The sequence below is a fragment of the Chelonoidis abingdonii genome, chromosome 1, assembly GCF_003597395.2.
Source record: "Chelonoidis abingdonii isolate Lonesome George chromosome 1, CheloAbing_2.0, whole genome shotgun sequence".
Lineage (NCBI taxonomy): Eukaryota > Metazoa > Chordata > Testudines > Testudinidae > Chelonoidis > Chelonoidis abingdonii.
Window position 1 is genome coordinate 324,811,154 of NC_133769.1, and position 26,056 is coordinate 324,837,209.

The window sequence follows — 26,056 nt, forward strand, 5'->3', positions numbered from 1 at the left end:
TCTTATGAATTACAATTTCCTTCAGAATGATATTTCTTCATCTGAATTGTGAAGGGGAAGCAAGAAGTAAGTTGAATTAAAAAAAAACCTCAACTAGTGAAAATAATTAGAAGACATACCTTGATCATCATTATTGGCTGTATCAGGACCTTTAAAGGTGCACGATTCAAATTCTGAATGAGATGATGCAGAATGACTAGAGGAACCTGTTTTTATTTCTTTCTGGACTTTTCCCTCTTGATCCGGGAAGGCAGTGTTTATTGTATAAATAAATCTTTTTGGTCTCTTTTTCAAGCTGGATAGCACACTCATGCTTTTTAAGCCAGATCTCCTGGGGGGGTTTTCATTGTTTGTTGGCCATTTTGTGCCATCAGGATTATTTGGAGTTGAAGCATTACATATAACAGGGGAAGCGGTAACATCAGTTATGGAAGATTTAGAATGTTCCTTTAAATGTTTATGAAAGCAGTTAAGGACTTCTGGGTATTCTGTAAAGTTTGTATTTTCCATTAAGGAACTACAATCTAAAAAGTTCACTTCAGAAACCTTTTCAGCTGCACATCCTTTCACTAACTGTGGATCCTGAACAGTCAGGGAGACAGAATGCATTAGAGAAGTTTCAGAGGTTGAGTACTTTTCATAAGTTTTTGTTTCATTCTCTACGTGTTCTGACCAATTGATATTCAACAGCTTTTCTGCTTCTATCAGACTTGAAGTGTTCAGTAAAGATGTTTCAAAAGTGCTGAATTTAGCATGTTCCTTGGTCACAAGTGCTAATTTGCCTTCAGATCTTTTCTTGCTACAGACATTGGATGGTGAACAAGTATCACGGGCGGATATTTTTTCCAGCTGCGTTACATCTAGACCAGATAAGTTCAGCTGAGACCATTCAGAGGTTAAAGAAGATGGCATATCCTCCCTTGTAAATTTTCTATTCTCGGAGGGCTTCTGTATTTTATTATTTGGTATGTTAGTTGTAAATAGCTCACATCTAGGAGAATCCAATTCTCTTTCACACCTTAAGCAAATATCTTTAAAATTCCCCACCACTTCATTACTCTGTTGAAGTAAAACAGACTTCACTTTATCAAAGTGTGTTTTTGTAGTCGAGTTGGTTGTTTTCACTTCTAGTAGATGTTTGCCACTAGTATGACATACAGAAAGAACATGTTCCCCTGCATCTGGCATATCTATGGACATTTCATGCAACTCTCCATCTTCCAGCGCATTTTGTGCCATTTTGTTCCCATCTGACTTAATGGAAATGTGAAATCTATCCTCCAAGCTATTCATCTCACTAAATGAGCCATCCAACATCTTCTCAGGCTCTGTAAATAGTTAAAAAACAGGATTATTGAAAGTATCATCTTAGAAACACTACTCTATTTCTATCATACAGTCTGCAGACTGAATTTACTCCTGCTCTTTCCCTCTCAGTACTGACCCTTTGTGTCAGTTTGGAGATATAGTGGGTGTCCACAGCAGGAGTGTTCTCCAGTGGCCAGCATCTGCTGCTATGGATAGGAGAGAGGAGACAAGGGACATCAATGCAGATATCTCATGCCTCCTACAGATTGCAGTGGACCAACAAGTTTTGAGGCTGGAACTCCTGGCTTCTTCTACTAGGGGAAGGGAAAGTGTGAATGTCCCATAGACAGAAAAATTAGTAGAAAACTCCACAAGTTAAATTTCTGTATTTGTCTCCAATGCAGGTTATACCATGCAGGGGACAATAAAGGACCTACAATTAAATTCAATGTTTTACATTTTCCCCTTCCTTTGGGTCTACTGTTTGCAGTTAATGGAACAATAATTTAACAGGAAAAATGTGGTCTATCATGATCATTCTCAATGCACAATATTATAGCATAAAAAAAGATTAGGAAGAGAACCACAGGTTCTTCTTTTTATAACTATTTTAGGAAGTTTTAAAAAGGTTACAGATCACTGCCCTATAAATATTAGAAAAACAATCTTTACAACAATGCACTCATCTTTTTGTTTAGAGAAACAGTACAGAATAATATAGTCAACTGTCTCTATTGGCAGGGATATTACCATTACCATAGTAAAGAGTGAGCTTCTTTACACCACCCACCTGGGGATTTTATTTAATAAAGTGAAAATACTGATTCTACTCATACTTATCAAACTAGGTGTGTCTATCAAACATTAACACTAAAAAAAATTGGACAGATGTTGGTTTTTGCAGGTGATCATACAAATATATGTTAACCAGATATCTATGTATATATTTGTCCTTTATTTTGCTTGGTAACTGATGCATTTTTCCATAACAGCCTCCTATATATTTTAACCATTCCACTTTCAGAGTTATTAGTAGTCTAGCAGCTACTCACAGGTGAGATTAATTTTTCATTTGTTTGAGCATCATTTCCATTAGGAGGTCCCAAGAGAATTAACAAGGGCTCAAATATCCCACAATTTGTAATATTTGATTACGACTCACATCCCAGTACTTTCTGATGACTAGACACGTCCATACAAAGAGAGCATAAAATTACCTCTTTGACCACAATTTCTCCAACATGTATCTCAATTCAGTTTACATTTATTTATTTTAACCTAACACTGAAAATGTCTTAAAGTCTTTTTTTTATTACTCCAGATGAGGTTCCATGTCCTCTTTTCCATATCAAAGCCCATTCCCCTGGGGTAACTGTATATCCAAATCCTGTTTCCATGGTGTCATATATGGATATTAGGAAAGCTGTCTAGAATGACTGATCTCAGTTAGGAAACAAAAAATATAGCTACTCAGCCAGAAGCTATCACTTCTATTACACTTAACTTTCTCCATAAAACAGTTTTACAAGAAAGCTGAGAAACAGGATGCCTAATCTGAAGATACTGATACCATGGGAGAGTGAGGAAATTAAAATTGGTTTTGAGTTCTAAAAAAATTCTTAAAGAAGTTCCTTTGATAAACAGCTGGCCAGCTGTATGTACTCCATAGCTCTCCCAAACATTGAAAACTCTGATTTGTAATTTGGGTTAAAATATGGATTATTTACAATGGATGTCATGGGTGAAGGAAAAGATCTTATCTCTGATTCTATCCCAAACCCAGAGAGTGGCATTTGCTAAAACATATAAATAAATTTCTAGAGGCATCATTTTTTATAAATTAATCTATGGTAGCCTAGTAATAATTACATGGTCACAATTTTTTTCTTCAGTTACAACCTAGTGCTTTGCTGGATTAGATTACTCCCAATCCATTATTTCTTTGAGCTGGCTGGCTTCTCCCTTCTCTACCTCAGGCAGAGGAGGGAATTGAATACAGGTCTCCCACATACTGACTGAGTGACCGAATCACTGGGCTAAAAGTTAGACAGAAGACAGCATCACCACTACATCCTCCTCTTCCCTTCTCCAAGTTTGTGAATGGCATCTAAGTGGGGTGCCATTGCCAGAACATTCTCTAGAGTCTTCTGTCTTTATTCTTCCTACCCTACTTTTCTTGGGTTTCATCATCTGATGATTTTTTCAGCAGCTTACCATTAGTTTTTACCTCTGGAATATGTTCTTGGGTGTCTGAGATTTGGATCTCTATCCCAAGCGACTAGAGTGTACTTTTTCCTTGGTTAGAGTCCCTCACTGTACACTACTGATTTTGGAAACTGAATGAAAATTAAAATGGGAACCAACATCTGTAGTGGATATCTGACCTCCTGAGTGCTGCTGTAATTTTTCCCAGCTCTCTCCTTTTTTAAGTTAAGGTGCAAAGGTCTTGGAAAAATGGCATCTTATGATCTTGTAGTATAAGCTCTACATGCTGTGTTTTTCATAATTACATCTATTGATAATGATGACATTTAATAATCAGCACTCTAGGTCTATTACAAGGTTCAGATGGAAGGAACAGCACTGTATGCACTCAGTACACTTTCACCTCTTTCAGAGGGCTCAGATTTAACAATTCTGCAATCAATATCTTTACATACCCAATCAGGTATCCTCATCCAGTATTTTCAGGCAACCCCTAAATTCCACTACCATTTCTCTTGTATTTTCTTTTTTTGAAACTTTTTATTATGGCAAAGTTACAATAAAACATTAACATACTACCTCATATGTTACTTATGCAGGATCAGGTTAATATTCAAAGAGCGTGACTCCAGATTCTAGCTTGCTGGTGGGAGAGCCCTTCTCCTCTGAGTATGCTAAAAAGGGTGACCAAATTTCTAAATGCCTTTCCTCTTTTTGGTGTTTCCTCTTGTGGAAGTGTTTTCTTTACAAGGCCAGTCCATATTTTGCTATACCACAATTCTATAGAAGTCAGATATTTCCAATCATGTGCAATACCAACTCTTAGTGCCAACAACAACAAAAATAATGTGTGTTCTGTTTAAAATGTAGATCTTTTACTGGAGCATTAAGAAAGCATGTCAGGGGACCACAGGACACTGGCATTTTGTCCGAAGATTAATCTTTTTAATAATTTCCTCACAAAACCATCTAATTCCTGCACACAACTACCGTGCATGCAAATATGTTCCCTTTTCTCCCTCACACCGAACAGAGTGCCTGCCTCATAGAAAAAAAAATTATGGATCTTAAATAGAGTCAAATATCATCTATACAGTCATTTATAACATTTTTCTTTATGCGCTACACAAATTGAAGATATGTATCCCCTTTCCCATGGAGAAACTCACTCAGCCAGCTCAATTTCTTTGTCAAAATCCCTTAGCCATATTTTCATCTCTGTATTCTCTGAACAGCTTTTATAATCAAAGTTGTACAGACACTCCCCGAGTTACATAAACCCAACGTACACAAATCCGAGCTTACAGAAAAAGTTCCGTAAGCTAGAAATAAGAAGGTTGGGTTTTTTTTGTTATTTGCAGAGGGGTTGGCACCTGGGAGGCGAGCTCTCCTTCCCCTTCCCAGCTGGGTTTATTTGCTTTCTCTGGCACCCAGGCGTAGTTTTAGCCGAAGAATTGCTTCCCCCTAGCCCAGCAAGAAAGTTGTGAGCTACTCAGCTGCTGGGGTTCTCCTCCGGGGACTGCAGAAAAAGCTGTAAACTGCAGCTCTGCCGGCCTGTGAAGCGCAGAGGGGCTTGTGCTCTGGGGCAGCCTGGCTCCAGCCACACTGACAACACATCAGGCCAGAGTGCTCAGTCAGCTCTCCCCTGCCCTCAGACCCCCCTCAAGACAACAGGTCTGCTGAGGGGTCCCCCATTGTGTCCATGCAGCTGCTGCTGGGGTCAGTGCCTCTTCCAGGAGGTGCTGCTGGTGCCAGGAAGACATATTGTTTGGCGGAGCGAAGAGGCCAATCAAAAACAAAGCCATGTCTGTAAGGAAATGTATAGGTGGGATATTGCCCATCCATAATAATTTGCGGCCCACCCAAACTTACATTCCTAGATATACCACTGGTCCAGGGCCACATGAGCATATCACATGTCCTTACATAGTTTACCTAACCACAGGGGGTGGCCATTGGCCCCTCGAAGTCTGAGGTGTCCCCAGTAAGAGCTATCTGGGCAGAATGAGTTTCTTCTGTGGCCCACTGTGAGAGCTAAGTGTCCTTGATGGGCCATCAATACACAGAATTTACATTAAGGCCAAACAGCTGTCCGGTGCATTCCCTGCACTCTGTCACACACCCATCCATCCTTGCCAGGTCTCTTTCCCTCTGCAGTCTCCCTTCTTCAAAGGCGGGTCTGAGCATCCCATGCTCATGCTTTCCCCGGCATGGTTGTCCACGTTCCACCCCTAGAAGTCACACTTTGTGGGTGAGAGCCACCCTCATAATTTTGTTTCTACCCACAGATTTGCGCATCATGGACAGTCTGTTTCTCCATTCCCTTTGCTTTCTCTTTCAGTTTGGCCGGGGCCTGCCACTGTGCCCCCCTTTCCTCCTCCACTGGGGGCTCTGATTTCCCCAACCCCATAAACCTGTCCCAAGATCCCTTCCCTGCTATGCTGGTGGTTAGGGTTTCACCTAAAGCTAGCAGTACTATTTTCCCCAGCCCCTTGTGTTAAGGCATCTGTTTTCACCCTCTCCTTTTCGAGGGTGGTCTTGTTTTTCTCTTGGCTTGTATCTTTATGTCTAGGGTTCTCTGGTTTTCCTACATCTACTCCTTTGCCCCATTCCCTGTTGGTCTTGCTTCCTGCTGTGGGGGACTCTACACCTTCATTTTCCCCTTATAAGGGAATAGGCTCCAGTCTGTCCCTATAAAAACTGGATGCAGCAGTTCATCTACCACCCTACCTGCTTCCACCTAAAGTGCTCTTTGACTGCTAGGAATATTTCTGCACTGGGCAGAGCCTCTTCTTGCAGTGGATGCATTCTAAACGTCTATATTTACTTTAATACAGTATAAATGGAAAAATAACTGCTACTACAGTCTTTTGTATCCTTCTGTATCTGAACATTTATGGTTGCATTTCCTGACTTCACAACAAGTCAGTCTTCTCTCTAAGGTAGATGAGTTCTGTATCATTGATCAACAGTCAACTGCCCTGAGAGTTTTTCTTGCATATTTTTCTTTTAGTGAAGGTAGCTTAATATTTGAGGCTAAGAAACAGTAAACCCAATAAGGAACTAACAATATTAAAGTATCAGTGCTTACCATGGTCTCTGACATCAACTTCTGTATTTAAGTTTACTGTCTCTGGTATGGATAGTACATTTATATCATTCTTCTCAGGCCTTTTACCATGACTGGAGAAAAAGTTGTGCAAGACCTGTAAGCCCAAGAGTCAAATGACAATTATAGAATATTAAATGCTCACTAGGATTTACTAATACTTACGATTTTTACAAGTTTTAATGTGTAGATAGTTTATGTATAGTAACAAGTGGAGTTTGCATCAGTTCAAAACACAGAAAATACTAAACACATTACATGAAATTATAGCTTAGTTTTACATACTAAATTTTGCAAAACACTAAGTATTAAAATGTAACTTGTTTTAAACCATGCTGGAGATACCAGAGTGAAGAGAAGAGGAAATTAAAATATTTCATTTTTTTTGGCTCAAGGAATATTAAATACACAGCTATACATGAATACATAAAACTATAAATTTAAAAAAAACAAAAACAGATTCAGTATTTTCCTGCTTAAATTTACTCACCATAGTCATTCTTTCATCACGTTGCTTTGCTCCAGAAATTGAATCATTTCCTCTAGCTGAAATTAAAAAATAATTCAATTCACTTGTACTTATGTGGCTGATAAAATGCTCTGAAATGTGTAAAATATTTATTTTTGTCTAGTACTTAAACAGTTCAAATCTATGGACCAGTCATTTGAAAAGCTTATGGGTGAGATTCTGTCCTGTGCTTTTAAGTGTCCTGAGGGGCTGTTTAAGTTACAGCAGTCTCCCTGGACTGCACTCTGCTCCCAACATGCCCCTAATGCTAAGGTTTGCAAAGGGGTCCTCTGAAAACAGCCTTATTGCTGTCTTACATAGTTTCTGCCCTTGGAGGAACTTCCCCCAGGCATTATGAAGAGCTTTTAGAGACCCTCTGCACCATTCCAACTCCTATGGATGATATACAGGGACAAGAGTGGTGGTCAAGATTTCACTGTATATTTGGAATACACAGGATATTTGTAATAATCACAGTAAAATAGTATGAGGATGATGGATTGCAGTAACTACTTGTTTTTGTGTCTAACAAGAAGGTATTGCTTGATAAACCTGTTTTCCTTTTGCATTGTTATTTCTATAGTAGAAACCAAGCCATTAAACACTTTACACATCATTCTTAAATTGACCAATACATGTGGATTCTGAATGGCTCTATGAAAATCACCTGCAAACATATTTTCAAAACAATTATGAAAAAGTTGAAAGACCATCTGGACAACAAGCTAATCTTTCACCTCTAGAAACAGACACAAATGAAATAAATGTGATGGTCTCAACCTAATCCCAGAGTTGACATCTACCCACATTAAAAAGGCTGCCGTAATTTAGCATGATTGTTTCAGATATTGCACACCAATGAAGAATTGGAGTGCTGTCACTGAAAAAGCTGTAACAGGAAAAGTAATGATCTATTTATTAGTCTTCTGCTTTCATAAACAAAAATCTTTCCAAAGTTCTACTTCAATGTTCCCTCATCTGGTTAAAAATACACAAATACAGAAGAGAATCTATTAGTGTGTAAATATCATACTTCATTTAGAACACCTGAGCTTAGAGAAAAACTTGAATTTTGCATTTTAGAAAAAAAGAAGTCATTCTTACCCATCTCCAAACAAGCAGGACATCTGTTGGTAGTAAATGAATGAGGGATGGAAAAGAAACATGGGTGGCACAATGCCATCAGTGAGGTGTAAAAGAAATAAAACTAAAGATGGCAGTAGATCAAATCACAAATACAAAGGCTGATTTTATGTTTTAAAAATGGGACATCAGATAAAAAAATTGAACACAGGCTATCTACAGCATGTTCTATCATACAATCTTATATGTACTGCTTCCTTAAAACAAATTCAGAACTTCAATATTTTAATCCCTTCACCACTTACTGGACTTGTCAATCATTCTAAAGTGAACTTTAATTCAAATGAATTGACTATTAGGGAAAAATATATATATATATTGAGTAATATTTGTACAGCATCATAAATAATAATTAAGATGTTGGGAACACTGGACAAGCATTTTTGCTGCATGTACAGGATGATGGACTAATGATAATTTTATACTTATATAGTGTGCTTCTTCCATCAGAGTATTTTATAAATTGATTATACAAACTAAGTATACTAGTTCATCCAACAATGACATATAAACACATTTGAGATCAAACATTACAGCTGTTTGGTTTTGTATTTAATCTGAAAGACCATGTCCCCAGCAGCCTAGTGCCCACAAACCCATTGCAGGCACATTTTTTCAATACGGAATTTATGAGGCAAATTAAACCTATTGAAAAAGCCAGTATCACTTACTACTGAATCTTATTACTCCTAGAAATATTATATCTAAGTGCTGACCCAGCCTGACATAGTTTAGGTTGACCTTATAAAAATCACAGCTTGAGGTGATACGGATGCAGGCAATCAATGTAACATATTAATCTTTGTTCCTATAAATGTTGCTATGTTATTCTGTCAGCTAGGATGCTATTATTATATGCAATGAGCCCTGATATAAAGGAACTAGCCTTTAAAAGAGCAACAACACAGTTCAGATTCACATTTTCCTGGATGATGCTGTGGAAAACATAAGAACGGCCGTACTGGGTCAGACCAAAGGTCCATCTAGCCCAGTATCTGTCTACTGACAGTGGCCAATGCCAGGTGCCCCAGAGAGAGTGAAACTAACAGGTAATGATCAAGAGATCTCTCTCCTGCCATCCATCTCCATCCTCTGACAAACAGAGGCTAGACACACCATTCCTTACCCGTCCTGGCTAATAGCCATTAATGGACTTAACCACAATGAATTTATCCAGTTCTCTTTTAAACACTGCTATAGTCCTAGCCTTCACAACCTCCTCAGGTAAGGAGTTCCACAAGCTGACTGTGCGCTGCGTGAAGAAGAGCTCCCTTTTATTTGTTTTAAACCTCCTGCCTATTAATTTCATTTGGTGACTCCTAGTTCTTGTATTGTGGGAATAAGTAAATAACTTTTCCTTACCCACTTTCTCCACAATACTCATGATTTTATATACCTCTATCATATCAAAACCAACTGCTAGTGCTCAATTATGGACACCATCTTACAGCAAAGATAAAGCTATCATATAAATACCATATAAACATCCAGTTCACTCTTCAGTCACATGTTCCTGGGATAATAAGAACATTTAAGCCAAATATATTAACCTTGAAATACCACGCATTTTTGGTGTTACCTATTATCACCGTTGCACTAAGTGTAGGAGGTGTGGCTAAAGAACTTGACCAAGACATATCTGGATCCACTTCTGCTCCCAGGCCTTCAGAAATACACTTTGGTATCTTAACCTAGAAATACATCAAATAATTTTTTAAAGTATATTTTAAAACAACACTCTTGCTTAGATGCCTGGCTGCTGCGTCTTGCTCACATGCTAAGGGTCGTACCGATTACCAGCTCTGGGATCAGGAAAGAATTTTTCCCCACTTCAGATTAGCAGGGACCTTAGGTTTTTCTTCCATCTTCCGCTGAAGCATAGGGCACGGATCACCAGCAAAGATCATCTGGGCCTGTTTCAACTAATTAATTCAATGCCATTGAATGAGGTTTAGGCATTGATAGTACCTCAGTATCTTGTTTTATGCCTCTGACACACAGCAGTTTGGATTCTTTTAGTCTAGCTAAACTCATTGGGATTAACATAGGGTATCTGGCTGGAATTTAATGGTCTGTAATATAGAGAAGGTCAGATTAGATGATCTAATGGTCTCTTTCTGACCTTAAAGTCTATGACTCTAAACCCAGAAATAAAATGCTTACCTCCAAAAGTTTAGGTGTGCAAAACAAGCGTCCACATCGCACTGAAATTTTTTTAGAAATAAGAACATTTAATTAAGTCATCCAATGATCTTTAGAGATAAATATTCTTGTTAGTAAGAGAAGGAGCACAGATACTCACCAGGAATATTTCTTTGTGGTGTTCTGTAAATATCCCTTAAAGCAGCTGGACTAAATAACAACATCAAAGAAAAAAATTGTTACTCATCAAAGTTCAATGGTAAGCTTTCCTAATAGACATTATTGTACACTCTTATTATATTGCCTTCACACACACAAAAATATTTTCAGTTTTACTTTAGCCATATGGGCCATCAAAATGTAACTCATGAAATATTTAAGACCCAGTGACTTTGCATGTGATAATTAAAATAAGGAACAATGAAGATATTCCATGATCAGTACCAGTTTCCATGGGTTTATACCACCTGTTTAATAAATGCTTTGATTGAACTGTATTAAAATCTGGCATACAAGCTCATAGTCCAATTGTTATTTTAAATGAATATACTTCACTAAGGAAGTGTTCTACAGTTTCAGATACTTTGGCTTGATTTATCTGGAAAAAAAAAAATCTAGAATTTTGAATATTGCAGGGACTTGCACCATTTGGTCATAAACTCACTCCTTTACAATATAAATTTTATGAATAGTGCATTGTGTTAATATGTTGCAGTTAGTATTTTATGGTCATTGTATCGAACGTTAAGAATTTGTGAAGTTGAGATGTCAACTAAAGCATCCTACGCACATTACGCAACAGTTTAAAAATAAAAAGGAAATAGAATATTTTAATAAAGTTTCTTAAGAGTCCAACAAACCTAAAATAGGAGGAAATTCCAAGTACAACTGATAATCCATTTGCAAATCACTCAGCTACGTATATATACTTTAGTTCTTGTGTATAAGATATGCAAGATTATCTACTGTTCTGAAATTCTAACGTTTCCATCCTTGTGCTATCCAAAAGTTTTTATAACATAAATTGATTTGAAATATAACCTTCCTATAAAACATATTAAGTCAAATATATTAAGTCATTTTAAAAAGTGTTAACATCCATAACATACCTTACATTGAGGGAAGTATTGAGAGGTGAAAATATTTCATTTGTTTGATCAAATTTTGTCTTCATAACATGTGGACTTGTTCTATGTTCTTTGTTAACCAAATTGACTTGGCCTGCAATGTTCAGTATATACAGTGCAATAGTTAACCAGATCCTGCATACATAACTATTTTGGTTCTGAAATTTAAGAATAAACTTACCTTTTAAAATGTGCTTAACTAAGCCTTAGTTTTTAAAAAGAAACATTGTTCAATGTTACTTACATTTCTAATAATGATCCTTTCGATCAAGTTGGAATATGTTCACAAATTCTAGTCAAAATGACAATACCAAGAATATTTCAAATACACGCTCAGAACTTCAGTTAAGTTCATTTAATAAGCCTCATTCTTTTTAAAAAAATATTAAATTTAGTCTGTATTTATCTTCATTATAGATTATGTCAGCTAGGCAAAGCAGTCAATGTGCAATGTCACTGCATTTCCTGTTACTACAGGAGAAATGATTTTTGCAGGCTATAAAGCTCCTTCACAGATATATTGTACCAGCATTGCCCCCCAGATCTGCACAAGAAATAAATTTCTTGGATTGAATGAGCTAGCATAAAAAAGAAATATTTTTGGTTTTATGTACAGTGCCGGACATTACCTATTCATATTACAAGTTTCTCATGAACAGTTGAGAGTCAAGATTTAGTAAATGAAGAGCATTTTCACCCTGGCCATTGAAACCTTATGGGTTAAACTGTGAACCTCTTAGGTGGTGAGAAGTTACTCATATGAGTTTTCCCATTGACTCTGATGACACTACTTGTATAAACAACTGCTCATCAGTGTGAGTAAGGGGTTCACAATCTGGTCATATGATACTAAGATATATCCTCGAACCATTACACACGCACTGTAAAGCACTGAAATACAATACAACTCAAATAACCTTTTTAAAATGGGAGGGCCATGAACTGCCCTGATTAACATCTTTTGCTATACTATTCTGACTTGCTGAACATCTTTAAAGGCTTTATTGTAGAATCTAGGTATGCCTCTGATATATGTCAAGAGATCCAGCTTTAGCAGAAGCCAATATTGAAAGGAAGGACACAAATTCAAAGTAAATGTACAAATTAGATATAGTAGCAATGGCTGCATCAGAAATATCTATGCAGAAAACATTTTTACAGTTCATCTAATTCTGGTCCAAGAGGCATAGATTCTAGAACAGGGGTCGGTAACCTCTGGCACGCAGCTCGCCAGGGTAAGCCCCTGGTGGTCCGGACCAGTTTGTTTACCTGCCGCATTGGCAGGTTCAGCCGACCGCGGCTCCCACTGGCTGGGTTCACTGTCCCAGGCCAATGGGGGTGGTGGGAAGCCGCAGCCAGCACATCCTCGCCTGTGCCGCTTCACGTCACCCCCATTGGCTTCGGACGGCAAACTGTGGCCAGTGGAAGCTGCGATCAGCCAAAACTGCCAAAGTGGCAGGTAAAGATATCACACCCAATCCTGCAGTGAGCTCTGTGTGCATGGAGCCATACAGAGCTCACTGCAAGAGTGAATTCATTGTAATGAACAATTCTGCATTTATACATGGTTAATTAGAGGGCCTAGTACTGTATGTCTTTTTCGTATTTAATGTCTGCGATAGCATTATCTATTGCAGTACTAATGGGAAACTATAACAACGAAATATAAAGTCTCTGTTTTAGGGGGTTGTGGGAAGCTATAAGCACACTTTTACTTCAAACAAACCCAGTTACTCACCTGCTTCCATTTTCTTCTGACCCAGTTCTTTTATCGGAGAAGACAAAAGAGGCAATGTTACACTCTGTTCTTTGAAAATCATTGGAGTTGATGCCAACTGGCTATATGTAGAGGGTTTCCCCCTTGGAGTTTTAGTAGCACTTTGATCAAGCCAGCCAGCTCTGTATTCAGTTTTTTCTGATGTTTCAGATTCATAGGGTGGAGCTTCTCTGCTGAGTTCCTCAAACCAGTTGAGACTTATCGGTCCTAAGTCTATAAAGAAAAATATCACATTTTTATTTGTAATTTAATCTAGTCTTTTTATATAAATATATATTTTTGAAGAACCCTATCTTTATGACAAATTGTTGTCTGAATTCAAATCAGTTTAATGTTCCACGAAGGACATTATATAATAGCTGAGATATACTGGACATTTAAACCAGCCTGTTATAAAACCCAATAACACTCCTCTAAACATATACTTTTATATTATAGTACTCCTTCCAATTTTGATGTTGACAAAACAAGTTTTGTCAAAATATCAAAGAATGTTGACAAACTACTACTGTGGCTTTTTACTGAAAGAACAGTTACCCTTCAGTAACTGTGACTCTTCAAGATGTTGTAGTCTGTGTGGATCCCATTGTGGTGCACATAAGCCTCATATGCACATGACAGCTTACTTTTTTTTATTTTATTTATTTATTTTGGGAACAGCGGTGTCAGCCAGGACAGCACACATATGCCGTGCCTCCTTGTGCTGCCATATGAGGGCATAAAGGGCACAGGAATCACAATCTTCCCTTAGCTCACTCACAGCTCAGAGCCCATGTTACTGACACTCCAAAAACAGGAAGGAGAACAGATCGTGGCATCCACACTGAGAATACCTTGAAGAACCAGTTACTGTAGGGAAAAGCAACCGTCATTTCTTCCTTGAGTACGTGTGGATCCCACTATAGGTGAATGGCGAGCAGTGTCATCTCTAGATAGTAGGAGTATCACAGCTGCATCAGTCAAGTAGAGATAGGAGTACTGCTCTTCCAAACTTGCCATCTGGTGTACTAGCTAAATCCAGTGCATAATGCTTGACAAATACGAAAGGGTGGAGCCATATGGTTGCCATGCAGATTTCAGATGTCAGTATATTTCAGGAGCAAGTAGAGGATGTTGCTTGTGCTCTGGTGAAGTGAGCCTTAATAGTAAGAGAGTCAGAGGTGCATTGCCTAGCTGGTAACCCAGTGAGATTTAAAGCATAAGCCATTTAGACAATCTTTGCAATAAAATAGCCTGGTCCTTGGAGCAGCCAGCTATGACCACAAACAGAGGTGGGGACCGTCAAAAAATTGCTGTCAATATCACATAGCGTGAGGCTTCTTCTCCTCTGGAGTGGAATGTGGTTTTGGGAAGAACACAAGAAAGTTAACTGATTATTTTAAGTGGAATTCAGAAGATACCTTTGGAATGCATTTTACATGAGGCCTCAGTACTTCTTTGTCTTTATGGCATTAAGTATGTCGGAGTTCTGCCATGAGTGCCTGAAGCTCACTTACTCTTCCGGTAAAGGTGATGACCAACAAAAAGGCAATTTTGAGAGTAAGATAATGGATGGAGCATTCCAATAGGTGCTGGGAGGGGGGGAGCAGGGGGAGGAGAGGGGCTCCATAAGTAAGTTTTAAGAGGATGTTGAAGTCCCATGCTGGAGTAGATACTTTCCTCATGGACTGTATGTTCTAAATAGGCAACCAACCTAATTCTCAATTACTGAGGGACAATCTCCACTCATTGATATACTTTGCTTTCCACAACCAAATCTCTCAACAACTTTTCATGAGTGACGTACTCAAGTATTCGGATTCTAATATCTAAACTGTATTGTTAAATCTATTCACCTAAATTTGGATTACTGCTGATTATGTACTCTATGTATCATACGACTTTTAAAAACTAACTTTATATTTGTGGATAACCTAAGCACTATACCCAGATGCACAGACACTCTTTTCCCAATCTATATATTATATATATATTTTTAACATTAACTTTAATAAAAATTTTAAATCTCACCAGTGATTAAGTATGCATTAAACTCTTAAGAAATTCTAATACTAACAAATGAGAGAAGACTAAGAACAGTGGATGATACGCTGATAATGCTCCCAGCTGGATCCTGATGTAGCTAAATGAAAATCCAAAGAGTTTCAGCTGCAGCAAATAGTCGAGAATCTTCGGTAGCGGGACCTGCAGCAGGTCTTGGCCACGTCGGGCTGCCAATATTAAGAACCTTATCCATTTGAAACCGTGGATAGCTTCCTGCTCTATGCCAATGTTTCCTGAACATGCAAGGAGCAGTCCCTTTCTGTGATGCTCAACCAGCCAGCAGCCAAGCCATCTGGTGTAGTAACCTTGGGTCTGGGTGGAGTACTTGAGTCTGATCTTTGACAACAGGTTTGGGCAATCCGAGAAACTGACTGGTGGTCACATGGACATCTGTAACAGGTCTGTCAGCCAGAACTACCTTGGCCATCAGGGAGCTATGAAAATGAGCATGGCCTGTGTGATGGTGCACCTCATAATGCTTTATGGAAATATTATTATGAATATATATATGACATAACTGGAATATGTTTTATGCTACATGTGCCATGTAACATATTTCTGTAAAGGTTATGATCCACTGAATCTATTCATCCTATATGCATGCATGCATCATTTTTGTATTCGAAGTTATGACTATTGGCTGCGTACTTGTTTGATTTCTAAGTAGCCTTAGCAAAGCATTTGGTCAGTTTCTTGAGAAAGGAATGTGCAAATTAAGTGCCCAATCAAGAAACACTTAAAGGACAATGAATCTTGGAAGGCTCCAATCCACATAAGAAGTCTACCTGAGGACATTCAGGGTAGCATGTAAACAACGGCTGCTGACTGTAACAACTGAATCATGCATGGACATGTAACTTGCCCATGTGACTCCAAAACTCCATCTTAGAGCTGGACTTTGCATAGGAGAGAGGAAGGGGTCTCCACCCACAAGAGAAAGTCTATTTAAACCTCTGGGAGACCCCTTCATTTTGGTCTTCAGGTGGCTAAAGAGAGAGCCTCGCCACCCCCAAAGATACCTGAAAGAAACTAGAACAAAGGACAGTAACTACAGGCGGTGTGAGTGATTGCTGGACCCAGACTAGAAGGAGACTAGTCTCAGAGGAATTCCAGTAAGCTTCCTTTTACAGGTTTTTAATCTGTATTTAGTTTTCTTACTGTATTAGACATAGACTTGCGTGTTCTATTTTATTTTGCTTGGTAATTCACTTTGTTCTGTCTGTTACTACTTGGAACCACTTAAATTCTACTTTCTGTATTTAATAAAATCACTTTTTACTTATTAATTAACCCAGTATGTATTAATACGGGGGGGGGGGGGAAGAGCTGTGCATCTCTCTCTGCCAGTGTTATAGAGGGCAAAGAATTTATGAGTTTATCCTGTATAAGCTTTATACAGGGTAAAACAGATTTATTTGGGGTTTGGACACCATTGGGAGTTGGGCATCTGAGTGTTAAATACAAGAAAACTGAAAACAGCTTAAGAAGTGAAGTCTGCAGCTTTGGGGCACATGGCTCAGACCCTTGGTGTCTGGCTCAACAAGACAGGGTGCTGGAGTCCCAAGATGACAGAGAAAGCAGAGGCAGAAGTAGCCTTGGCACATCAGTTGGGAGCCCCAAGGGGGTTTCTGTGATCCAACCCATCACAGCCTGGTCTCGTCTAGCTTTAGCAATCACCATGGGGATTAACAGAATTGGTGGGATGGCATATAGAAGGACTTGATTCCATTGCAGAAGGAAGGCATCTGGCAATGCTCCAAGAGTCATGCCCCCTCTGGAACAGAAGTTTGAGCACTTGGCATTGTCCTTGATGGCAAACGTGTCTGTTAGCAACATCCCCTACTGATGAAATATCAACTTGAGAGCAATTTCTGCAGTGTCCTCTCGGGGTTGGCGATAGACTGCTAAGGAAGTTCAATGAGTTGTTGACTCTTGCAAGGTGCAAAACTACCAGGATTATGGCATGTAAATTGCCAGCTTAAAGCTCTAAGCTATTATATGCAGTTCCATATCTCTTGCATCTGTAAATGGTTCAGGTGGGCTCCCCAGCTTGTCCCAGATGCAGCAGTCACTAATGTCCTGGATAGTAATGGGGCCACAAAGGGCACCCCTTTTAGGGCAGTCAAGATGCAGCAAACAGTTCAGCACCATAAGGACACAAGGGAGTATTAGAACCTTCTTTGTTGATGACTTTGCAGAGGAATAGACTGACCAGAGCCAGAACTGTAGCAATCTCCGGAGAAGTCTGGCAACCAGCATCACATAAATATAAGAGGGCACATGGCATAATACTGCAAGGTAAACCTGTACCACTGTAGCCAGATGAAATTTACTGTATTCAGTAGAGTCTGAAGAGAGAGGAATCTTTCCTCAGAATTCATAGGGCCCAGGATAGATTCTATGGCTTATCTCTGTGATGAGATAAGTGAGGATTTATCAAATTTTTCCAAGATCCCCAGTTGGGCAAGCAGCATGAGGGCACAACCAAAACTTGTTAGGGTCTCCTGATATGATCTGCCTCTGATAAGCCGGTCAGTCATATATAGATAAATATAGATATAGATATAGATATAAAGGCAGTACCTTGTACTGGTAATGATTTGATCTCAGTATAAATCTCAGTAATTCCTGTGGGCTGAGTAGATGGCAAAGTTGAGAATCACAAATCAGTCATAAGTCTGAAGTGAGGGAATGGTGAAGGCAAGTGTTACCATCTTGAATCTGAGGCAGAATATGAATTTCTTTAGTCTCTTAGGTCTAGCATAGGACAAAGAGAATGAGGGAATGTCAGGAGTAGAAGCCTCTTCCCCTTAATTCCTGGGGAACCTCTTCTTTGGTTCCTAGATGAAGGCCACTTCTTTTTGTGGAATGCTCTCATTAGTAGGGTTCCTGAAGAGAGAGAGAGAAGGGTGTGGCTAGGTGCTACACACAGCAATGGATGAGGTAGCCATGGGTGAAAATGTCCAGCATTTATTTGTCAGTTGTAATCTCTGACCATGCTTGATTGAAGAGAGTAAGACAATTTCCCCAGGCTGACTCTGAAATGGCCTTGATGGGGCTCTCAATACGCATATCAAGCCTGCTCCTTCTAAGAGGGAGCCTGGAATGGGACAGAGGACAACGACAGGTGCCTCCTGGTGTGACAGGGCCATTTTCCAGGTGGGTGTTCCAATGGGTGACTGAGGGAGTAAGACAGTATTCTGTGTCTTTGCGAGAGCTGGTGCCAAAAGGGCTTATGATATTGCACTGAGGTATAGATCCCTAAAGATCTCAGCATTGCACTTGAATCCTTGAGAGAATGGAGCGCATTGTCTGTCTGCTTGTGGAAGATCTCCATGCCCGCAAAGGGTAGGTCTTTTTTTTATCACCTGGACTTATTTCAGAATCCCGGATGCCCGTAACTAGGAGACCTGATGCACTATGACTTTTGCAGCCATGGATCAAGCCTGGCTCCTACCCCTCGGTGTCAAAGACAGTTTGGAAAACTTGGCTTTGGAGGATTGCTTCAAGTCCTCCTTATGGTATAAGCCCATTATGCACTCTGAACCATGCTTGCACTCAGTGCAAGTGGGATAAATGAAGGGCGGGGAGAGCTCCCTTTTAGGGACATCCAACCAGCCAATTAGCTATGAAGTCCCTCTTGGTGGCTGCTTGCTTTACCTGTAAAGGGTTAAAAAGTCCCAAGGGTTAAAAAAAAAAAAGGGAGGGGGGAGTGGGCACCTGACCAAAAGAGCCAATGGGAAGGTTAGAACTTTTTAAAATGGGAAAAAAGCTTTCCCTTTGTCTCTCTGCTGTTCTCCGGGCTAAACGGATATGGAGCAGCAATGCTATAAGAAGAAATGCTGTGTAAGATTTGAACCATGCATGAAAAAGTATTTTCCATACCTAGAATAAATAATTTGGATAGTGAAAGTTTAGACAGACGCTATCAGGTTTATTTCTTATTTTGGTTTGTGGATCTCCTCTGTCCTAATCCCTGATGCTTTTGTTTGCTTGTAACCTTTAAGCTGAACCCCCAAGAAAGCTAGTTTGGGTGCTTCATTTTTGGAATTGCTCTTTTAAAATCTAGCAAATGCCTAAATTCCAGATGTATTTTCTTTCTTTTTGTTTTAATAAAATTTACCTTTTTTTAAGAACAGGATTGGATTTTTGGTGTCCTAAGAGGTTTGTGCGTGTTGGTTGATTAGCTGATAGAAAACAAAGGAGATTAGCTATGGCTTTCTCAGATCTTTGGGGGTGGGGTTAAGGGTACCCCACAGGGAGGAATTCTCAAGTGCTCCTTCCTGAGCTCAAAGGGTTTTTTTTTCCATTTGGGTGGTGGCAGCGTTTACCAAGCCAAGGTCAGAGAGAAGCTGTAACCTTAAGAGTTTAATACAAGCCTGGAGTGGCAAGTATTAATTTTTAAAATCCTTGTGGTCCCCCACTTTCTGCACTAGAAGTGACAGAGTGGGGATTCGGCCTTAACTTTAAGTATGCCACCTGATGTCTGAAGTGGACTGTGTGGATGCCAGGTCTTGTTGCTCTGGAGTCAGTGCCAATGCACTCTGCACCAAGGCCATTGGAACAGGGATTTTGGCACCCTTTTAAAAGTCTCCTGGTTGGATCCAGATGTATGCCAGCTTCAGCTCCAGCCTGGAAACTGTCTTTTCTTCCAAACCAGATGTGACTTTCAAAGATTGCTCCTAGAGATTTAATTTGAGCTTCATCTCTCTCCATTTTGGGCTGTGGTACAAGAAGCAGAAGCAGATCAAGCACTTGTAAGAGATATGTACTTCCCAAGGAAGCAAGAGACATCTACTGTGCTTGTCATTAAGGATATAAGACTATCGCATGACAGGCATGATTTAAACCCTGTGGGTATAGAGTGCTACGCCAGTGGTTGGCACAACATTTTTCACTCCCCAGTTTAAGGGATTGTACAGCAGCTCTTCCCCAGTCCAAAAACATTAAGAACACAATGAGAGTGAACAATTTTTTCATGAAAGGGTTGAGTTTTAAGCTAAAAACTGTGTACACTGTCCAGGTTCCATCTCACTGTCATGGGGGAAAAGGGGGAAGTGAGGGAAGGTTGCAGTCATTCCACCCTTTCTGCGCTCATATGAAAGCATGAGGTGGTACAAGGCACATGCACTTGCACAGCACCGACACATACCACTATTAAAAAAAATTCTGAGTTTGTATGCACGTGGCACATATGAATCTTCAGTAGAATCCATGCTGAAATATACTCCAAGAACAGTGGCTAAACAATAGGTTTGTTTTACAGTTAGAAGGAAAACTAGACCCATTTTGCTCAAACCAGCAATATAGGAGTTTAAAAAATAAGAAGTCCTTCTCAACATGAATAAATCACAAAATACAGTATATCTGAAAAAAGAATCATGACCATTAGCATTTCTGAGCCTAGAGCTGGAGGCAACTTAAAAGTGAATAAATTTTAACACTGACATATAAGAGACTAAGATTAAGTATATTTAAATATTAGAGCATTTATTAGTCTTGAGCCATTATTAAAACCATTTGGAATTACTACCACATCTTGTGGATAAGGAACATAGGAATGTAAGGAGACAACCAAGTTAAACTCAGCTCTTCACTGGGACAGAGTTTATTGCAAATGCCTGCAGAATACAGCACCCTGAAAATGCCTCTGATTACAATATGCTTTCAGTACATTATTTATTTTAATCAAATGAAATAATAGCTGTACCTGATTCACTGCATCGTGCCTTAAATATTTCAAAGAAAGTTGGTCTTTCCACAAGTTTGTCAGCCATTTTCTTTTCCATAACATCACTGGTATGCTTGTTAAAGAAGTCTGCAAAATTATATCAAAATGCTTTGATACTCAGCTATCCTAAAGGCACTGGTAGGAGTCCATGGCTTTCATTCCCATTAGGGGTCAGCAACGTGTCCATACACAGACACAAGTGTCCATGGTAAAAATTTTGAGGTCCGTGGTAATTTTTCAAAACATTGAATGACTGAATGACATAACACTCCTCCCCTGCCATGTCCATCACTAAGGGCTTGGCTACACTTGAAACTCCAAAGTGCTGCCACGGGAGCGCTCCTGAGGCAGTGCTTTGAAGTGCGAGTGTGGTCGCGTCGCCAGCGCTGGGAGAGAGCTTTCCCAGCACTGCACGTACTCCACCTCCTCGAGAGGATTAGCTTACAGTGCTGTTTTTTCACACCCCTGGACAAGAAAGTTGCAGCGCTGTAAAGCACCAGTGTAGCCAAGGCCTTAGTACAGTAATTTTGTCAAGTGTCCATCACACAACATGGTGGTGCTGACCCGTTATTCCCTTTTTTTGCTCCTCAGGGAGTGATGTAAGGCAGCACACACTTAGCCCAAGGGAATGATCTTTCAAGCCAATTAGTTATGGTGATAGATTATAAAGAGGGTTACATCCAGTCCTGTTTGGCAGAATCACAGCTGCAGTGTATGCACTCAACACAATAATGGGCATGGCATAAAAACCTAGACAAAAATATGATCTCCAGTGTGTGAATTTTCACAGCAGGGAAAGAAAAAAACTCAACTCTATCACAGAAGACGAGAACACTATGCAAAATACAGAATACTTTGGTAAAGTTTTACACTAAATGAACCAGTGTTCACAATGATTCTTGATGAATAAGGTATATCACTTTGTATATAACTAGGACATACACACATAGTGAAATCTGAAAGGCTATTTTTGCTGGCAAACGCATCCAACAAATAAGAATGTGATTGAAATTGGAATGCAAGCTAAAGAGAGACTGCCAATTTCTAAAACACACTTCTGAGTTGTTGATTTTTTTTAAAACTACTGCTACAAGTAACAGCTAAGATTACTGTAGCAATTTTTCAGTTTATTTACTTTGTGCAATTGAAAGCATTTTAAGTAGGGTCTATTTTATTGTTTCCTTTTGGATGGCTAGTCTGTCAATTTCAGCTATCTATGTGGCTCTCTCTGAGTATCAGGGGAAAAACATTGTTTAAACCGAGAAAATATTATTACAAAACCACAAAAATTGGCCAAGGAACTCAAAAGTAAGAGTACTTGAAAAGTACTCAACTCTTTTAGATTACTAAATTTAAAGTGAAGTCCTTTTAATTTCCAAATGTTTGATTCTGAAAATTTTTGCCACATGCATTTATGTGACGCTCTCATGTAAAATAAGTGTTTTAAGACTGTTGATCTTATTTTACACCACATATGTCTCTAACATTATCACTAATGAACCATGTCATTCCTCAATTTCCCTTCAAAACCTCTGCATAGAAAATTTACTTTTTGGGGATGCAAGGATGATAGTTTAGCAATGTTCAAAAAATGTGTTTTTATTTTATTTTATTCAGAAAAATTCTATGTTGTCTACACAGGCACAGAAGTGAGCCAAATCCCAGTGTGGGATGACACTTGAATCTTGCCTCAGAAGTGCTTTGTAAAGTGAAGTGTACATTCATCTACTCTAAAAATAACAGGCAGAGACCCATTTTATTTGTGCTTAGCTTCTTTGTGACCCTGTATAAAAGAACAGCTGACATCCCTCAAACTTCTTTTCCCTCCCCTTTCTCAGGATGACAAGAAACCCCTTCACTAGGAACCGATTTTGAGAGTCAGTATTTCAAATGTAATACAGATGGGAGAAAATAACTTGGCCCCCCTCACTTCCCTCTAATACACAGTGCCCCCTGTTTATCCCTCCCTGGGGGGCATAGGGGAGAGAGGTCTACAGCAGGAATCATCTCCCACATGCGTTAGTACAGCGCTCAGCATCCTTGTCCCAACAATAACGCTCGGGATGCACTTTAAATATCAGTATTTGCAACCGGCAGGAAAAGGGAGGCAGAGTGACTGGGAGTCATCTGGGCCTCCACTCACCGCTCCCTCGGCCACCACGGGGGTGAAGGACGGAAGCTCCCACGGATCATCCTGTGCGTGACTGAAGGGGAGACGGTCCCCCGCCCTCGCAGGGAATGAAATCCAACGCCTCCCCCACCCAACTCCACCCCCAGCGATGCCGCTCCCCCACCCAAGAGCAGCGCTGCCTCTGGCGATGCCCCTCCCCCCGACTCAAGAGTAGCCCCCCAAATGCTCCTCCCCCACATCCCAATAGCAGCCCCGTCCCCATGCTCTCCTCCCCCGTCCCCCAACGCGGGACGAGCCACTGCAGTCTCTCAACCGGGATGGGACCACCGGGGCCCTGCACAGGGAAGCATCAAGCCCCGCCGAGCCCCCCCGCAGACGCCGAGCTAGCCTGGGACACCCTCCCCCACTTGCCTCAGCGGTGCCGCTTCCACAACATTCATTCAACGCACACAAGCGCTGGCGCCAAATCCCCTTGCGCCTGCGCCGCGAAGGCTGTTTCTAACGCCACAGCGCCTGCTTCCTACTGCGGCGGCGCCACAGGCGGTGGGCGGAGGCTGGGCAGCAGCGCGGCGCTCCGGTTGCAGAGCGGCGCTGAAATGAAGGCTGAGGAGTGTGAGGGACGTTCCAGACGGGGAGTTGATCTGTTATTGTCAGCTGAAAACACACCGCGACATACATCCCCCTAGACAGCGCCACACAGCAACACCCCCGAGAAAGGGTGTAATACACACAGCAACACCCACTAGAGAGAGAGTGCAACACACAGCAACACCCCAGCCCTGGGCTCTCACCCCGACCCACCCCCATCCCCTGCCGACTCAGCCCTGGGCTCCCCCCTCCCCCCCACTAGTGCTGATTCCACCCGCTCCAGCGCTGGCAGGGTTGGGGTAAGCACCACGGCTCCCAGGCTGTGCCTCAGTCCAGGGTCCCTCCAGCCAGGGCTCCTGCCTCCTGGCAGGGGGCTGAGGAGCCAGGACAGGGTAGCCCCAGAGAGCGGGATGCACGCCCTGCACGGCAGCACCCTGCCTTCTGTGGCCCTGCTGCTGCTTCTGGCTCCTCTGTCACAGTCACTGGGTGGCTAGGGCTGCTTTGCCCAGCCCCGGCTGTGGTGCTGGGGGGTGTCTGCCCTATGGCACTTGCAGGCAGCTCCATATGCCCCACGGGGCGGCCCCCAGCCCAAGTGTCCCCCACTCGGAGCCTGCCTGGCCCAGCCACAAGGTGTGGCACTGCTCCCCTGGCATGAACTGCAGTGGCCCCAGAGCACCCCCCACGCACAATGTGCTGCTGCTGCCAGGGCCGGCTCTAGGCTTTTGCTGCCGGAAGCACCAAAAAAAGGCCAGAATGCTGCCCTTGAAAATGTGCCGCCCCAACCACGTGCTTGGTTTGCTGGTGCCTTGAGCAGGCCTTGTGTAACCCACTGGTAATACGTGTGTCTTACCCCTCTGTAGTGGCTGGTCCACACAGGGGAGGATAGACTACTACAGGTATCAGTTACTCCATTAGCTCAAGTGGTAGAAGTCTGTGCAGTGGATGTAAAAGTCCCAGATGTGCTGATGACCCACGAGGAGGGTCAATGTCGTTATAGATGGTAGAATTGTCTGCTTTAAAAAAAAACCCCAAAACTTGAAATTTCCACTTTAAAGTATAAGCTATGATAAAAGAAAGCTAATGTAGCAAAGTTATGTACTCAAAATCTAGGAAATTCTAGTATTAAGGGTTCCTGTGCAATCTTCATTTGGCTGCTTGTGTGTATACATATCTTTAATTACATGACCACATACTATTTTTCCAGCCATAGCCCTATGTCATTCAGTGCACACTATGGATGGTGCTCACTGAATGAGCAGCTATTCAATATTTCCTTTTATACTCATCCCTCAGTGTGTGTGGCCTCACCATACGCTAACTACAGAATCATTTATTTACTCCTGACAACACAACTCACTGGGAGAGGACATCTTTGTCCAGGCCTACATGACCAAAACTGAAAGGAGAATTTAGCTTTCAGAAACTTTTCTTTCAGAACCTCCTTTTACAGATTACAGTGTTTACTTTGTGGATGGACTGCATGAAATTGTCAATATAACAACAATCTTAACAAAAACAAGTTTTATTCAAAATAGAAAGAACATAAGTAAAATAAAATTATTTGCTTAATGTATCTACATTTTCACTTCTCGTAAACTAGACTACATAAGGTATTCTCAACTTCATTATAGAGAAAAAAGTAAATGGTTTACATTCTTTGAAAGCAAACCCCTCTTTCTTGCCACTGTCTAGTAGCTAACTGCCCTTTATGTCCAGAGATCTCTCTTATCAGAGCCCTCCTCCCATCCCGGCGACTACTACCATTTCCCATCACTTACCTACCCACAGAATAATAATATAAGAATTGCCATATTGGATCAGACCGGGATCCATCTGGTCCAATATCCTGTCTCTGGCAGTGGCCAACACCAGATGCTTCAGAGGAAGATGCAAGGAATCCTACAATAGGCAGATGTACCAATAGGCAGAGGAATCTGCCCCCCTATAAAGATCTCATCCTAATCCCTACTAGTTAGACATTGTCTTAAGCCCTGAAACACAAGGTTTGTCTCCTTTTCAATACCACTAAAGAAAGAGATCTTGGCATCATTGTGGATAGTTCTCTGAAAACATCCACTCAATGTGCATCGGCAGTCAAAAAAAAAAAAACATAATAGAATATTAGGAACCTTTAGGAAATGAATAGCAGGGGCGGCTCCAGGCACCAGCACACCAAGCATGTGCCTGGGGCGGCAAGCCACGGGGGGCGCTCTGCCAGTCACCACGAGGGCGGCAGGCAGGCTG

The 26,056-nt window shown here is 40.8% G+C and overlaps 1 protein-coding gene across 1 annotated transcript in view; it reads right to left on the minus strand.

The window, feature by feature from the left end:
• BRCA2 (BRCA2 DNA repair associated) overlaps positions 1-23,690 on the minus strand; it is a 77,021-nt gene extending 53,331 nt beyond the window's left edge. Inside the window, exons 1-10 of the mRNA XM_075061645.1 lie at positions 23,632-23,690; positions 21,073-21,180; positions 13,281-13,532; positions 11,525-11,636; positions 10,576-10,625; positions 10,437-10,477; positions 9,853-9,964; positions 7,113-7,168; positions 6,605-6,719; positions 120-1,328 (exon numbers count right to left, since the gene is read on the minus strand). Of these exons, the coding sequence (XP_074917746.1) occupies positions 120-1,328; positions 6,605-6,719; positions 7,113-7,168; positions 9,853-9,964; positions 10,437-10,477; positions 10,576-10,625; positions 11,525-11,636; positions 13,281-13,532; positions 21,073-21,151 (2,026 nt within the window). The 5' untranslated portion in view covers positions 21,152-21,180; positions 23,632-23,690. The remainder of the gene's footprint in view (positions 1-119; positions 1,329-6,604; positions 6,720-7,112; positions 7,169-9,852; positions 9,965-10,436; positions 10,478-10,575; positions 10,626-11,524; positions 11,637-13,280; positions 13,533-21,072; positions 21,181-23,631) is intronic.
• Between the last annotated feature and the right edge of the window lie 2,366 nt (positions 23,691-26,056).